The sequence below is a fragment of the Bufo gargarizans genome, chromosome 6 (assembly GCF_014858855.1).
Source record: "Bufo gargarizans isolate SCDJY-AF-19 chromosome 6, ASM1485885v1, whole genome shotgun sequence".
Taxonomy (NCBI): domain Eukaryota; kingdom Metazoa; phylum Chordata; class Amphibia; order Anura; family Bufonidae; genus Bufo; species Bufo gargarizans.
In genome coordinates, this window is record NC_058085.1 from 352,221,144 (window position 1) to 352,236,929 (window position 15,786).

Consider the following 15,786-nt stretch of genomic DNA (forward strand, 5'->3'; position numbering starts at 1 on the left):
CCAGCTCACCTGCAGGCCCTCACATATCATGTTTTAAAGGGTCAGCTAACCAGCAGGCCCTAAACCATAATTTTCTAGAGGGTCGGCTCAACAGCAGGCCCTAAACCATAATGTTTTACATGGTCATCTCACCAGCAAGCCCTCACCTACAATCTTTTAGAGGGTCAGTTCACCTGCAGGCCCTTGCATGTTAAGTTTTAGAGGGTCATCTCACCAGCAGGCCCTCACCTACAGTATTTTAAAGGGCCAGTTCACCTGCAAGCCATTGCATGTAATGTTTTAGAGGGTCAGCTCACCAGCAGTCCCTCAACCATAATGTTTTACAGGGTCAGCTCACGAGCAGGCCCTCATCTACAATCTTTTAGAGGGTCAGCTCACCTGCAGGCCCTCGCATATAATGTTTTAGAGGGTCCGCTTACCTGCACGCCCTTGCATATAATGTTTTACAGGGTCAGCTAACAAGCAGATCCTCACCTACAATCTTTTAGAGGGTCAGCTCACCTGTAGGCCCTTGCATATAGTGTTTCACAGCTTTAGCTCAACAGCAGGCCCTCACCTACAATCTTTTAGATGGCCAGCTCACCTGCAGGCCCTTGCATATAATGTTTTAGAGGGTCAGCTCACCAGCAGGCCCTCTCCTACAATCTTTTAGAGGGTCAGCTCACCTGCATGCACTTGCATATAATGTTTTACAGTGTCAGCTCACCAGCGGGCTCTCACCTACAATCTTTTAGAGGCCCAGATCACCCCCAGACCCTTTCATATAATGTTTTGGAGGGTCAGCTTACAAGCAGGCCCTCAACCATAATGTTTTACAGGGTCAGCTCACCAGCAGACAATCACCTACAATCTTTTAGAATGTCAGCCTCACCTGCAGGCCCAGCATATAAAGTTTTAGAGGGTCAGCTCACCAGCAGGCCCTCACCTACAATCTTTTAGAGGGTCAGCTCACCTGCAGGCCCTTGCATATAATGTTTTAGAGGGTCATCTCACTAGCAGGTCCTCACCTACAATCTTTTAGAGGGTCAGCTCACCTGCAGGCCCTTGCATATAATGTTTTAGAGGGTCATCTCACCAGCAGGCCCTCACCTACAGTATTTTAGAGGGCCAGCTCACCTGCAAACCATTGCATGTAATGTTTTACAGGGTCAGCTCACGAGCAGGCCCTCACCTACAATCTTTTAGAGGGTCAGCTCACCTGCAGGCCCTCGCATATAATGTTTTAGAAGGTCCGCTTACCTGCACGCCCTTGCATATAATGTTTTACAGGGTCAGCTAACAAGCAGGTCCTCACCTACAATCTTTTAGAGGGTCAGCTCACCTGTAGGCCCTTGCATATAGTGTTTCACAGCTTCAGCTCAACAGCAGGCCCTCACCTACAATCTTTTAGAAGGCCAGCTCACCTGCAGGCCCTTGCATATAAAGATTTAGAGGGTCAGCTCACCAGCAGGCCCTCAACCATAATGTTTTACAGGGTCAGCTCACCAGCAGGCCCTCACCTACGACCTTTTAGAGGGCCAGCTCTCCTGCAGACCCTCGCATATAATGTTTTATAGGACCAGCTCACCTGTAAGCCCTCGCATGTAATGTTTTAGAGGGTCAGCAAACCAGCAGGTCCTCACCTACAGTCTTTTAGAGGGTCAGCTTACCAGCAGGCCCTCACCTACAATCTTTTAGATGGTCAGCTCACCTGCAGGCCCTTGCATATAATGTTTAGAGGGTCAGCTCACTAGCAGGCCCTAATCTACAATTTTTTAGAGGGCCAGCTCACCCCCAGACCCTTTCATATAATGTTTTGGAGGGTCAGCTAACAAGCAGGTCCTCAACCATAATGTTTTACAGGGTCAGCTCACCAGAAAGCCCTCACCTACAATCTTTTAGAGTGTCAGCTCACCTGTAGGCCCTTGCATATCATGTTTTAGAGGATCAGTTCACCAGCAGGCCCTCACCTACAATCTTTTAGAGGGCCAGATCACCCCCAGACCCTTTGAAATAATGTTTTGGAGGGTCAGCTCACAAGCAGGCCCTCAACCATAATGTTTTACAGGGTCAGCTCACCAGCAAGCAATCACTACAATCTTTTAGAGTTGAGGTAGGGAGGAAAAAGAGAGGGTTAATCCTGTACTCCTAAAATAGGAGATATGGGATGAACACACAGGGCGCCAGAGGTAAAGGACACGGTGGAGTGGGGAAAAAAAAAATTGTAGTAAAGTATAGATTCTACTAAACCGGAGATAGAAGTCCAACAAGCAGGGCAGCCTAGGTGATGAACTATCTGCAGGAAAGCAGTATAGTAAAACAGGAGAGAGATAAAAAGAAAGAAATCACCAAATGGCGCCTACCTCTAATAAAATGTAGTAGATGCTACAGTGCAAAATATCCCAAAATAAGGGAACAAAAGTATACAAGCTGTTATATATATTAGTTAAAAGCCCCTATGGGGTCACAAGGAGCAGCTAGTATATAATCAGTAAAATACATAAAAAGATAGAATAAAAGGTGCAATAACACCGAAACTCACTTCACCAGGGAGGGGTGTAGAGGGATAAAGCTCAAGACACCCAATACACCCAATACAACCACCTCCCTTGCCTGGTTCGTACATAGAGTAGTTGGAAAATACGGCAGTCCACACCAGGGGTCTTCAGGTATAATCCCTTTAATAGGTAAATAAATCAGGTAGGCTCAACGCGTTTCGGGGATATATAAACCCCTTCCTCAGGAGCAGAGTAAGTAATAGGCTTATACCGAATCTTTTAGAGTGTCAGCTCACCTGCAGGCCCTTGCATTTAATGTTATAGAGGGTCAGCTCACAAGCAGGTCCTTATCTACAATCTTTTAGAGGGTCAGCTCACAAGCAGGTCCTTAGTTATAATGTTTTAGCGGGTCAGCTCACCAGCAGGCCCTCACCTACAACCTTTTAGAGGGCCAGCTCTCCTGCAGGCCCTCGCATATAATGTTTTATAGGACCAGCTCACCTGTAGGCCCTCGCACGTAATGTTTTAGAGGGTCAGCTTACCATCAGGCCCTCACCTACAGTCTTTTAGAAGGTCAGCTTACCAGCAGGCCCTCACCTACAATCTTATAGAGAGCCAGCTCACCTGTAGGCCCTTGCATATAATGTTTTAGAGGGTTATCTCACCAGCAGGCCCTCACCTACAATCTTTTAGTGGGTCAGCTCACCTGCAAACACTTGCATATAATGTTTTAGAGGGTCAGCTCACCAGCAGACCCTCAACAGTAATGTTTTAGAGGGTCCGTTTAACAGCAGGCCCTCACCTACAATCTTTTAGAGGGCCAGCTCACCTGCAGGCCCTTGCATATAATGTTTTGGAGGGTCATCTCACCATCAGGCGCTCAACCATAATATTTTACAGGGTCAGTTCACCTGAAGGCCCTCACCTACAATTTTTTAGAGGGTCAGCTCACCTGCAGGCCCTTGCATATATTGTTTTAGAGGGCCAGCTCACCTTCATGTCCTTGCATGTAATGTTTTGGAGGGTAATCTCACAAGCAGGCCCTCAACCATAATGTTTTACAGGTTTAGCTCAACAGCAGGTCCTCACCTACAATCTTTTAGAGGGTCATCTCACCTGCAGGCCCTCACATATAATGTTTTAGAGGGTCAGCTCACCAGCAGGCCCTCTCCTACAATCTTTTAGAGGGACCGCTCACCCCCAGACCCTTTCATGTAATGTTTTGGAGGGTCAGCTAACAAGCCCTCAACCATATTGTTTTACAGGGTCAGCTCACCAGAAAACCCTTACGTACAATCTTTTAGAGCTCACCTGCAGGCCCTTGCATATACTGTTTTAGAGGGTCAGCTCAATAGCAGGCCCTCACCTACAATCGTTTAGAGGGTCAGCTCACCTGTAGGCCCTTGCATGTAATGTTTTAGAGGGTCAGCTCACTAGCAGGTCCTCACCTACAATCTTTTAGAGGGTCAGCTCAACTGCAGGCCCTTGCATATAATGTTTTAGAGTGTCAGCTCATCAGCAGGCCTTCACCTACAATCTTTTAGAGAGCCAGCTCACCAGCAGGCCCTTGCATATAATGTTTTGGAGGGTCATCTCACCATCATGCCCTCAACCATAATGTTTTACAGGGTCAGCTCACCAGTAGGCCCTCACCTACAATCTTTTAGAGGGTTAGCTCACCTGCAGGCCCTTGAATATAATGTTTTAGAGGGTCAGCTCACCAACAGGTCCTCACCTACAACCTCTTAGAGGGTCTAGCTCACCACTCATGCCCATGCATATAATGTTTTAGAGGGTCAGCTCACCAGCAGGCGCTCACCTACAATCTTTTAGAGGGTTAGCTCACCCCCAGACCCTTTCATATAATATTTTGGAGGGTCAGCTCACAAGCAGGCCCTCAACCATATTGTTTTACAGGGTCAGCTCACCAGAAAGCCCTCACCTACAATCTTTTAGAGTGTCAGCTCACCTGCACGCCCTTGCATATAATGTTTTAGAGGGTCAGCTCACTAGCAGGCCCTCACTTACAATCTTTTAGAGGGTCAGCTCACCTGCAGGCCCTTGCATATCATGTTTTAGAGGGTCAGCTCACATGCAGGCCCTCACCTACAACCATTTAGAGGGCCAGCTCTCCTGTAGGCCCGCTCGTATAATATTTTATAGGACCAGCTCACCTGTAGGCCCTCGCATGTAATATTTTAGAGGGTCTGCTCACCAGCAGACCCTCACCTATAGTCTTTTAGAGGGTCAGCTTGCCAGCAGGCCCTCACCTACAATCTTTTAGAGAGCCAGCTCACCTGAAAGCACTCGCTTATAATGATTTAGATGGTTTGCTCACCAGCAGGCCCTCACCTACAATCTTTTAGAGGGTCAGTTCACCTGCAGGCCCTTGCATATTATGTTTTAGAGGTTCAGCTCACCAGTAGGCCCTCACCTACAATATTTTAGGGGGTCAGCTCACCTGCAAACCCTTGCATATAATGTTTTAGAGTGTCAGCTCACAAGCAGACGCTCAAAAGTAATGTTTTAGAAGGTCAGCTCAACAGCAGGCCCTCACCTACAATCTTTTAGAGGGCCAGCTCACCTGCAGGCCTTTGCATATAATGTTTTGGAGGGTCATCTCACCATCAGGCCCTCAACCATAATGTTTTACAAGGTAAGCTCACCAGTAGGCCCTCACCTACAATCTTTTAGAGGAGCAGCTCACCCGCAGGCCCTTGCATATATTGGTTTAGAGGGTCAGATCACCAGCAGGCCCTCACGTTCAATCTTTTAGAGGGCCAGCTCACCTGCATGTCCTTGCATGTAATGTTTTGGAGGGTAATCTCACAAGCAGGCCCTCAACCATAATGTTTTACAGGGTTAGCTCACCAGCAGATCCTCACCTACAATGTTTTAGAGGGTCAGCTCACCTGCATGCCCTTGCATATAGTGTTTCAGAGCGTCAGCTCACCAGCAGGCCCTCACCTACAATCTTTTAGAAGGCCAGCTCACCTGCAGGCCCTAGCATAAATGTTTTAGAGGGTCAGCCTACCACTAGGCCCTCTCCTACAATCTTTTAGAGGGTCAGCTCACCTGCATGCTCGTGCATATAATGTTTTAGAGGGTCAGCTCACCAGCAGGCCCTCACCTACAATCTTTTAGAGGGCAAGCTCACCCCGGACCCTTTCATATTATGTTTTGGAGGGTCAGCTAGCAAGCAGGCCCTCAACCATAATGTTTTACAGGGTCAGCTCACCAGAAAGCCCTCACCTACAATCTTTTAGAGTGTCAGCTCACCTGCAGGCCCTTGCATATAATGTTTTAGAGGGTCAGCTCACTAGCAGGTCCTCACCTACAAACGTTTAGAGGGTCAGCTCACCTGTACGCCCTTGCATATAATGTTTTAGAGGGTCAGCACACCAGCAGGCCCTCACCTACAATCTTTTAGAAAGCCAGCTCACCTGCAGGCCCTTGCATATAATGTTTTGGAGGGTCATCTCACCATCATGCCCTCAACCATAATGTTTTACAGGGTCAGCTCACCAGTAGGCCCTCACCTACAAACTTTTAGAGGGTCAGCTCACCTGCAGGCCCTTACATATATTGTTTTAGAGGGTCAGCTCACCAGCAGGCCCTCACCTACAATATTTTAGAGGGCCAGCTTACCCCCAGACCCTTTCATATAATGTTTTGGTGGGTCAGCTCACAAGCAGGCCCTCAACCATAATGTTCTTTTTTCAGGGTCAGCTCACCAGCAAGCCCTCACCTACAATCTTTTAGAATGTCAGCTCACCTGCAGGCCCTTGCATATAATGTTTTAGAGGGTCAGCTCACTAGCAGGCCCTCACCTACAATATTTTAGAGGGTCAATTCACCTGCAGGGCCCTTGCATGCAATATTTTAGAGGGTGAGCTCATTATCTGGTCCTCACATACAATCTTTTAGATTGTCAAGTCACCAGCAGGCCCTTGCATATAATGTTTTTGAGGGTCAGCTCACCAGCAGGCCATCACCTACAATCTTTTAGAGGGCCAGCTCTACTGCAGGCCCTCGCATATAATATTTTACAGGGCCAACTCATCTGTAGGCCCTCGCATGTAATGTTTTAGAGTTTCAGCTCACCAGCAAGCCCTCACCTACAATCTTTTAGAGGGTCAGCTCACCAGCAGGCCCTCACCTACAATCTTTTAGAGAGCCTGCTCACCTCAAGGCTTTCACATATAATGTTTTAGAGGGTCAGCTCACCATCAGGCCCTCAACCATAATGTTTTACAGGGTCAGCTCACCAGCAGGCCCTTACCTACAATCTTTTAGAGGACCAGCTCACCTGCAGGTACTCGCATGTAATGTTTTGGTGGTTAAGCTAACAAGCAGGCCTTCAACCATAATGTTTTACAAGGTCAGCTCACCAGCAGGACCTCACCTACAATCTTTTAGAGGGTAAGCTCACCTGCAGGCCCTTGTTGTAATGTTTTATAGGGTCAGCTCACCAGCAGATCCTCACCTACAATCTTTTAGAGGGTCATCTTACCTGCAGGCCCTTGCATATAATGTTTTAGAGGGTCAGCTCACCAGCAGGCCCTCACCTACAATCTTTTAGGGGGTCAGCTCACCTGCAGGTCCTTGCATATAATGTTTTAGAGGGTCAGCTCACCAGCAGACCCTCAACAGTAATGTTTTACAGGGTCATCTCACAAGCAGGCCCTCACCTACAATCTTTTAGAAGGCCTGCTCACCTGCAGGCCCTTGCATATAATGTTTTACAGGGTCAGCTCACCAGCAGGCTCTCAACCATAATGTTTTACAGGGTCAGCTCACCAGCAGGCCCTCACCTACTGTCTTTTAGAGTGCCAGCTCACCTGTAGGCCCTCGCATGTAATGTTTTAGATGGTCAGCTCACCTGCAGTTCCTCAACCATAATGTTTTACAGGGTCAGCTCCCCAGCAGGACCTCACCTACAGTCTTTTAGAGGGCCAACTCACCTGTAGGACCTCGCATGTAATGTTTTTTAGGGTCAGCTCACCAGCAAGCCCTCACCTATAATGTTTTAGAGGGTCATCAGCAGTCCATCAATCATAATTTTTCAATGGTGTATGATGCCCTCCTTTATGTGTAATAAAGGGTGTATTGTAGTGCCGGTTCCTTGTAATATTTGGCAGACCTTTTACTTAGTGCATAGGCTTTATGAGTGTAGGAGTCCCACTACCTGAACAATTGTACCACAATGTGAATGAGGCCCTCCATTATGTGATATACAGGTTGTATTGGAGTGCCTCTTCCTTGTAATTTTTGGCAGCACTTGCACTTTATATACAAGTAAATATACAGGAAAGAATGTTTCCTAACAATTTTTCCTCCGTCTAAAATCGATTTTATCTTCGGTTTTGTGCGTATTATTGTCAGTCTGTAAAAGTGGCGTACTACTCGGACAACATCTTTCCCAGCAGCGACCTGGGAGTCCAAGATGCATCCAAGCATCCTCCCCATGCTGTTCCTGAACCATTTTGGTGGTGTTTCCATCAATTTCTGACCTTTTTTTATGAATCGGACACCCTCCCCTCTTCAGAGCAGGGGGTGCCTGTTTAATGCTCGGCTTCTCACATTGATTTCCATTGTGCTCGGGTGCTTGGTAGAACACCCGAGCATCCCGAGGTGGTTCCACCCAAGCACCCGAACACCCGATCACTTTGGTGCTCGATCAACACTACTTATTGTCTGTTCAGGAGGAAGTGGACTAATGGTAACAATAAGGTGCCAGGGCATTCTTATACAAGAGGCTTAGGGTAATATCCACAGCATACCTGACACTATTATTCATCATTAGGCCACTCTGATCCTGGATCCAGGGAGTTATTCTGATTGCCTGATTTGAGTCAGGAAGGAATTTTTTCCCCCTAAAATAGGAAAATTGTCTTTTACCTCATTGGGTTTTATTCCCTTCCTCTGGATAAATTTGCAGGATAACAGGCTGAACTGGATGGATGTCTTTTTTCAGCCTTACAAACAACATTACTATGTGTTACTACAAACAACATTACTATGTGTTACTATGTAGTGAATACATTACGCTCCTATATCTGCAGGTATAAAGTATCATCCCTTGATGTGGTATAAAATTATCTATGAAATATGTTATTTTCTTTTTGCTTCCAGCTGTACAGGGTTCATTTCCTGTAAGCTTTCATGTCGACGCAGATTTGTTTCCAGTGTTCTTTCAACTAGTTTTCATACTGCTGCCAAATGGAGAAATGATTGCAAACGTTGAACAATACCGTATTCCCTTATGTGCAAATGAAAAGGTATGTAGATTTAAAAAAATTTAGATTTTTAAACTAAACATGCCAAAATCAGAATTATTGAAACATGCAAAGAAAAAAACAATGACCCATATTTTGCAAAGGATTCCAGTCAAGTTCATGTCCTTCGACGTGAATAGAAATGCAATCCCACTGGTTGAACATAATCTATTTATAACATATCTATTTATTCCAGGATATTCATTACTACTCTGGATTTATAAGTGTAATGTCTAGAGATGAGCGAATCGAATGGAATTCGATCCGAATTTCAGGATAAATACGATTCGCCTCAAAGCCGAATTTCCTTGTGCTTCTTGTCAGTGAATCGATTTAACCTGAAATAGAAAAAAATCTTTAAAAATCAAACTTACCCCCTCCATTTGCTCGCGACAGGCCGACAGCTTCCATCTTGCTTGAAGATCTCTTACGAAATCCCGTGCGGCGTAAGATTACGTCACCACGCCAGCCGGCGTAACGACGTAATCTCGCTCCGCACGGGCTTTCGGACGAGATCTTCAAGCAAGTCGCTAGCAAATGGATGCGGTAAGTTAAAATACATTTTTTTTATTCTTAATTTTACACACAGATGCCGCAATCATATATTAACGCGGCATCTGAGGGGTACAATGACGGTAGCGGCGCTATCGCCGCTCTCTGTCATTGCATCTGCTACTTACAAAAAATATATTTCTTGGGGGGAAATTCGGAAAATCAGCTGAATCTAATTTTCAAGAAATTCTCTTATCTCTAGTAATGTCCCCTGTGAAATAATTTACATGCAACATTTGGCTATGCTACTTCAGCTATCTACAGTACAAAAAGCACAGTACAATAAAATTCCAAAAATGAGAATAAGTCATCAATATTTTACTCCTGAAAAAAACCTTTAAATGATATTCTAAATGTATCCATAAGTCCCCAAATCACTCGGTGAAGACTAAAAAAAGTGTCCTTTTGGCCTCCGATGAATTGGTATGCATCAAACTCTGCTTTCCTATACAGTGCATCACCAGAAAATATACCACACTGTATACTATTTTTAAGATTATGTTTGTCCAGTGGCTGACATTTGTCACTGTATGGCAGGTAACGTCTACTTGGGGGAATACTCCTGACTTATAGCACGATGAACTATAAATGTACTTATAGTATGATGCACCTTTGTCCTCTATCATACAGGTACAACTTAAGTTCTCCGAAGAACAGGTCCGTCCTGGTGCAAGTGTAAATCTGGAAGTCTCAGCCAACGCTGGAGCCTACTGCTCTATACGTTCTGTGGATAAAGGATATTTACTTCAGAAGCCTCATGACAGGTCACTGCTATCAGATTTTGTAAGTTTTACTCCATTTGTACATTATAATGTTCGCAAGAACTTTTTGGAGCAAAATAATCACAGTTATAACAGAGGTGATTAAGTATTATATGTAGCAAAGAAAAAGGGGGTCAGTCAAGCAAATCTCCATGGCTAGAAACACACACGAAAAAAAAAAAGCCAACAGCAAGGCGATCTCTATGAGACGGGAACCTAAAGGAAGAGTGTACCCAGCATGCATGTGGAACCTGCATCCCCTGTATTTTATGGTGGCCAGGTTCCCTTCTTATAGAGATCGCCTTGACACAAGCAGATGGGTACAAATAATTTTGTACAAAATGTATTTGCCAAGAATCTCAAATTTATAAAATAAGTGTAGCATTAGCACCAGAATATTCTCTACAGTTATGGCATTATTTTGGCACACTTTATTTGTGTTTGCAGAGTGCTGGTGCATTGTTTTTAGTATTTTTGGGGGGGTCTAATTATTATATGTATTCACACCAAGTAACAAGCAAGAATCTTTTTGGTATAACTCATCTTCTTACCAAAATAGTTAAAAGGGTTTTCCAAGATTTTTATCCTAATAGGTGGGGGTCAGTCACCCAGGATTTCCACCTATCAGCTGTTTGAGAAGGCACCGGTGCTCCTGCGAGCACATCTACGTACATTGTATATCTGCTGTGCTTGGTATTGCAGCTCAGCTCCATTCACTTCTATGGGGCTGAGCTGCACCTAGTCCATGTGACCGATAAACATGTTGTTACTGGCCTAGGAAAAGCTGAAGGAAAGACGCGGTGCTGCCTTCTCAAACAGCTGATTGGTGGGGATCCCAGGTAGAGATGAGTGAAGTTATCAAAAATGTGATTCTGCTGCTTTGCCGCATTTCACAAAGAAATTTCCATCCTGACAAATTACTTTGTCACGAAGTCCATTTCTTTGTATGTAGCCGGGGCAATGACGGGGAACGGCAATCATACAGCCCCTTGTCATTGAACCTTTCAGATGCTGCTTTCATCGCTGATCGAGGCATCTGAGCTTAACATTGAGTCAGGGGTTAATCCTTGAAATAAAAATACTCACCTTATCCCTTTGATCACGAAGAGGCCACCACGGCCATCTTTATTGAAATCTCGAGCGTTGCTTAAAGAATAACTGTCACATTTAGACCCTAATTTCAATTTTCATATATGTAGTTACTAATAACATGATATTCCAGAATCAGTTACTATTAGACTGATTTACCCCATATTTAATAAGATTCAGCCCTTAGCAACCAGTCTGCATAAAACAGCAATTTCACTATTCAGTTAAGATGGCCACCACTGCCCTCCCCCTGAGGCTAATCCCGCCTGCCCTCACTACCCACAATGCATTGAGCTCCTCACATGCACTAGCCAGTAACAATAGCCCCCCAAAAGTGTCAGTAACCAGAGCCTTCCCCCCTAAAGGGTTAATCTCCTGCAGCACAAAGGGGTCCTCTTACCACATGTTGCTTTCATTTATACACTGAGCAGATGGCAGATTTCCCTTCCCTGCTCTGCGCTGCTTCGGCTCTGCATTGTCCCAGTCTGCTGAGTGAGGGAGCGTCTGCCAAGCGCAGGGACAGGGAGAAGTGCACACAGCCCAGGCACTGTTATCAGCTGCTGGGGAGGACCTGGCTTTAATCATTTACTTACAATCCCTGGCTGTCAGTAATCTGACCTTGCACGCTGCGTGCTTCTGGGTCCTCCGTCCTTCAACAGATAGAAGCTGCATCCAGCGCCCCAGAACACAGCCATACATCACTCAGATAATATGACCACTGACGAAGGTCCACCGTGACCGAAACGTTTGGTCAGAAATATTCTGTTGTTTAATGCTCCTATATATACCACGGGCGAATGGATGATGCAGAGATTAATTCATGAAATAAATTTCATTTAAATTGCAAAAAGAACCTGAGTGCCTCAATACTTCATTCTCATGATAAATGGCTTAATAAGCCCTTGATTGGCACCGGTGACACACTTGAATAGAGTGCGGTTCCTCACTGTATTATAAGATAAGTCAACAGATAGACGGACCTGCCTAGCAACCTGATTTTAAGCACAGGTAAAAGTAGGCAGTACAGGGAACAAAAATGTGGAATTAAGGGGTAATTGAATACACAGTGAAAAGTTGAAATAGGGCCACCAAGGAGATATTAATCACCACAATCCAATACTCCCAAAAAATATATAAGACAGTTATCCTTTAATGACATGTCATACGTGAGTATGATGAGATGAGTATGTATTTTTTTTTTTACTTCCATTTCAGGGAAAATTGATTTGTCACCATGAAGCACGAGGAAATTCGACTTCACAGTGAATCTAATTTTTCCTGAAATTCACTTCGTTAACTTTGATTCACTCAACTCCATTCCCGGGTGTCGGAATCCCACCTATCAGATACTGATGACCTATCCTGAGGAAAGGTCATCAGTATTAAAGTATCAGAAAACCCCTTTAAAGATTAAAAAGTGATTTTCCCATTTGACAAACCCCTTTATTCCATAGTAACTCTAAGAGCAGGACCCCCTCTATAATGCAGAGGCCTTATAGGTCCACTTAAATAGAGTTGCTCCTGTTCTGGCAGACTCAATGTGACCACTGTGGGTAAGAGGAACCAGACACAAAATGATAAATTTTTATTCAGGGCTACAACACCTCTAAGAAGTTGTTCCCAGATGAGACAACCACATTAAAGGGGTTATGCCATGACTGATGAAAATCAGACATCAAATGCAGATGTAACAAGCACCAAAATCAATGTGTTAGTGAGCCATCCTGACAGTGTAACTCAATACCAACCTTAAAGGGATTGTCCAAGTTCAGAGCTTAACCCTCAGGCAGCCCCTATGAGCTGAATCGCATTGGACAAGGGAATTTTCTTGAGATCCAGTGACACACTGTGCTCTTCATGGGTAAGCTAGGCGGAGGCTTCCACCTAGCAGTGAGCCCGGTGATGTCACTGGCACTAATGGGCAGGCTTTAGAGCTGCCCTAGCCAGTGCTAAAGCCCACCCATTAGTGCCGGTGACGTCACCGGCAACACTGCTAGCTGGAAGCCTTCGCCTAGCGGTGTAAATAATTTAAGCAAACAGTCCTTGCCCTGCGCAACACAGCCCAGGGCATGGGAGAACATCAAAGTTTGAAATGGTGGCAGTTGAACTGAGCACATTCGACCAGCTCAGTGAGAAGTACGAAAAAATAAGAAAAAGAACAAACAGCAGGTGGCGCTGTACAGATGCATTCTATTGAATAGCTCAAAGGCTATACAAAATTTTTAATTACAGTATGTGCTGGTTTGAACAATGTAGAAGGTGTTTCATGACACAACCCCTTTAAGTTGAACATTACAGTTCATTACTCTGAAAAAAAACTAGCTATATTGATACATGAACCCCCCCCCCCCCCACAAAGTAACCATAACTTTACTGTAGTAGAACCTGATTTATCAAGTTTCTTAAGGCATTAAAATAATTTTAGAGTGCAATTGAAGAGGTTTTTAATAGAACAGTGTCATCCAATTACAGATTTCAAATGTTCACGTTTGCAAAAAGACAATTAGGGAGCATTTGGGGCATTATGTATACTAAGGGCACTGCAGGGGTTGGGATTAGACAAATGTCTGATTTTCATTTTTCACATCAATGGCATAATCCCTTTAAATTACATTTTGTGTTGAATTTGGAGAGACTTGTTCTGTTAGTTGTGTTGAGCTATTTAATTTTTTTTGTGTTTGACTGATTTTTTATTGAAAGCTTGTACATTTTTTCTAATAGACCTTTTTGGCAATGGAGGTTGCATCATTTCTTTTGCAGCTATATGTCATTGTAACAATTGTACTGAGGAAATGTTTATCATGTGTGAAATTACACAGCACAAACCAGTTGTCATTCTGGTCTTGCTTGCAGATCAGATTTTCAGACTTAGGCTACGTTGTGTACACAGTAAGAAACTTAGCAGAGGATCCTGTAAGCAACCAATGCCCAGAGAATGAGACCGCTCTTGATACTATGTTCATGATGGCTTTCCAATTGGATCCATACTCACTATTTATGGTAAGGCAAAGTGTATCTAATAGAACATCAGATTTTAATAACTACATTTGTACTGTAAATTTAGCATTGTGTAGTTAATTTAAAGTACATGGGCTATTTAAATGCTTTCTCCAAGGCAGATGTTCTAAAAACATCTTTGCAATTTCAATTTTAAGTAGACATGAGCTAGTTTGATGCTAAGCAAATCGAATTTGTCATAAATTTCCCAAAAATTCAGCTTCCAACTAAATCTGAATCTATTGCAAATTAAATTTGATTCTGAGAAATCAGACTCCACAGTTTGGTCGAACCTGCTGTGGTGGTCATACTTACCTGATCCCCATCAATGGGTTCTGTCCCTCTCAGTCCAGGTCCGCAGGTCTCCCTGTGTCAACATCCGATTTGACATGAATCATGTGACTGCTCCAGCCAATCATTGGCCACAGCGCTGACGTATCACTTATGCAGCACGTGACCAGTCACTCTACTGCCACTGACACGGAGACCTGGGACCAGCCAAATCAAATTTGCAGAAGCTCGAACTTCTCTAGTGTTAATTCTGTTGACATCTGTGTAGGGTTTTATGTTATAAATGAATACCACAATGCAGTCCTGAATCAGTCACAAAAGAGATAAAAACATCACTCAAAAACTCTGTGGGCTTATAATAGGTGCATTGGGATTCCATTGTCCATTGTAATTTTGGTAAGAAAAATAGTTTTGCACGTTACACTGTTCTTCCTGTTCAAATGTAATGAAATTTGATGGAGCATCCAATGCAGATATCAATGAAACATTGAAGTGATTGGTCCATGAACAGTTTTTGTCATCTATCCACCAATCCAATGCACATGATCAGTGATAAATACATAACCACTGAGATTTCAACTACTGGGATTCCAATAAGTCACAAGAATGGGGGCCCTATACTCCAATTTGAATGAAGAAGGGGTCATGCACACCTAGTAGTGCTCCACTTATGTTTATAGAACTGAGAGGAATAGCAAAAAACAACATTGGACCATTGTGTGAATATGTTCCCTCTGCTCTATTATTAGGGGGGGTACTATCTCTTCTTAGGAAGAGAGAGCACCTTAATCAGCGTGAGGAGACTTAAAAGGCCATACATTGCTCCTCTGGAATTCTGGAAGGAAAGGGATGCAAATGAGCTCTTAACAAGCTCTGCCTCTAATGCCACCAGATGAAAGGCAGCGATCCTAAAAGTCAATGTTCAGCTTTTTAACTAAGCTTTGAGACATGACTTGGATATTAAATAAGCCAGCACCTCATCGGCAGACAGCTGTTTCGGGGTGATTGCCCATCATCAGTGCAGAGCAGAAAGTACTGGCTTAACTGGGTGAGAGGCCCGCCAGGGTTAGGGGGGTACTATCTCTCCTTAGGGAGAGAGCACCTTAATCAGCGTGAGGAGACTTATAGGCCATACATGCTCTTCTGGAATTCTGGGAGGAAAGGGATGCAAATGAGCTCTTAACAAGCTCTGCCTCTAATGCCACCAGATGTAAGGCAGCTATCCTATAAGTCAATGTTCAGCTCTTGAAATAAGCCTTGAGACATGACTTGGATATTAAATAAGCCAGCACCTCATCTGCAGACAGCTGTTTTGGGGGGGATTGCCCCTCATCAGTGCAA

At 44.2% G+C, this 15,786-nt stretch overlaps 1 protein-coding gene across 1 annotated transcript in view; it reads left to right on the forward strand.

Annotated features, from left to right (window-relative positions):
• The window catches only part of LOC122939842 (alpha-2-macroglobulin-like protein 1), a 128,320-nt gene that overhangs the window by 59,667 nt on the left and 52,867 nt on the right, over positions 1–15,786 (forward strand). The window contains exons 14-16 of the mRNA XM_044296032.1: positions 8,613–8,758; positions 9,938–10,090; positions 14,011–14,157. Coding sequence (XP_044151967.1) covers positions 8,613–8,758; positions 9,938–10,090; positions 14,011–14,157 — 446 coding nt within the window. The remainder of the gene's footprint in view (positions 1–8,612; positions 8,759–9,937; positions 10,091–14,010; positions 14,158–15,786) is intronic.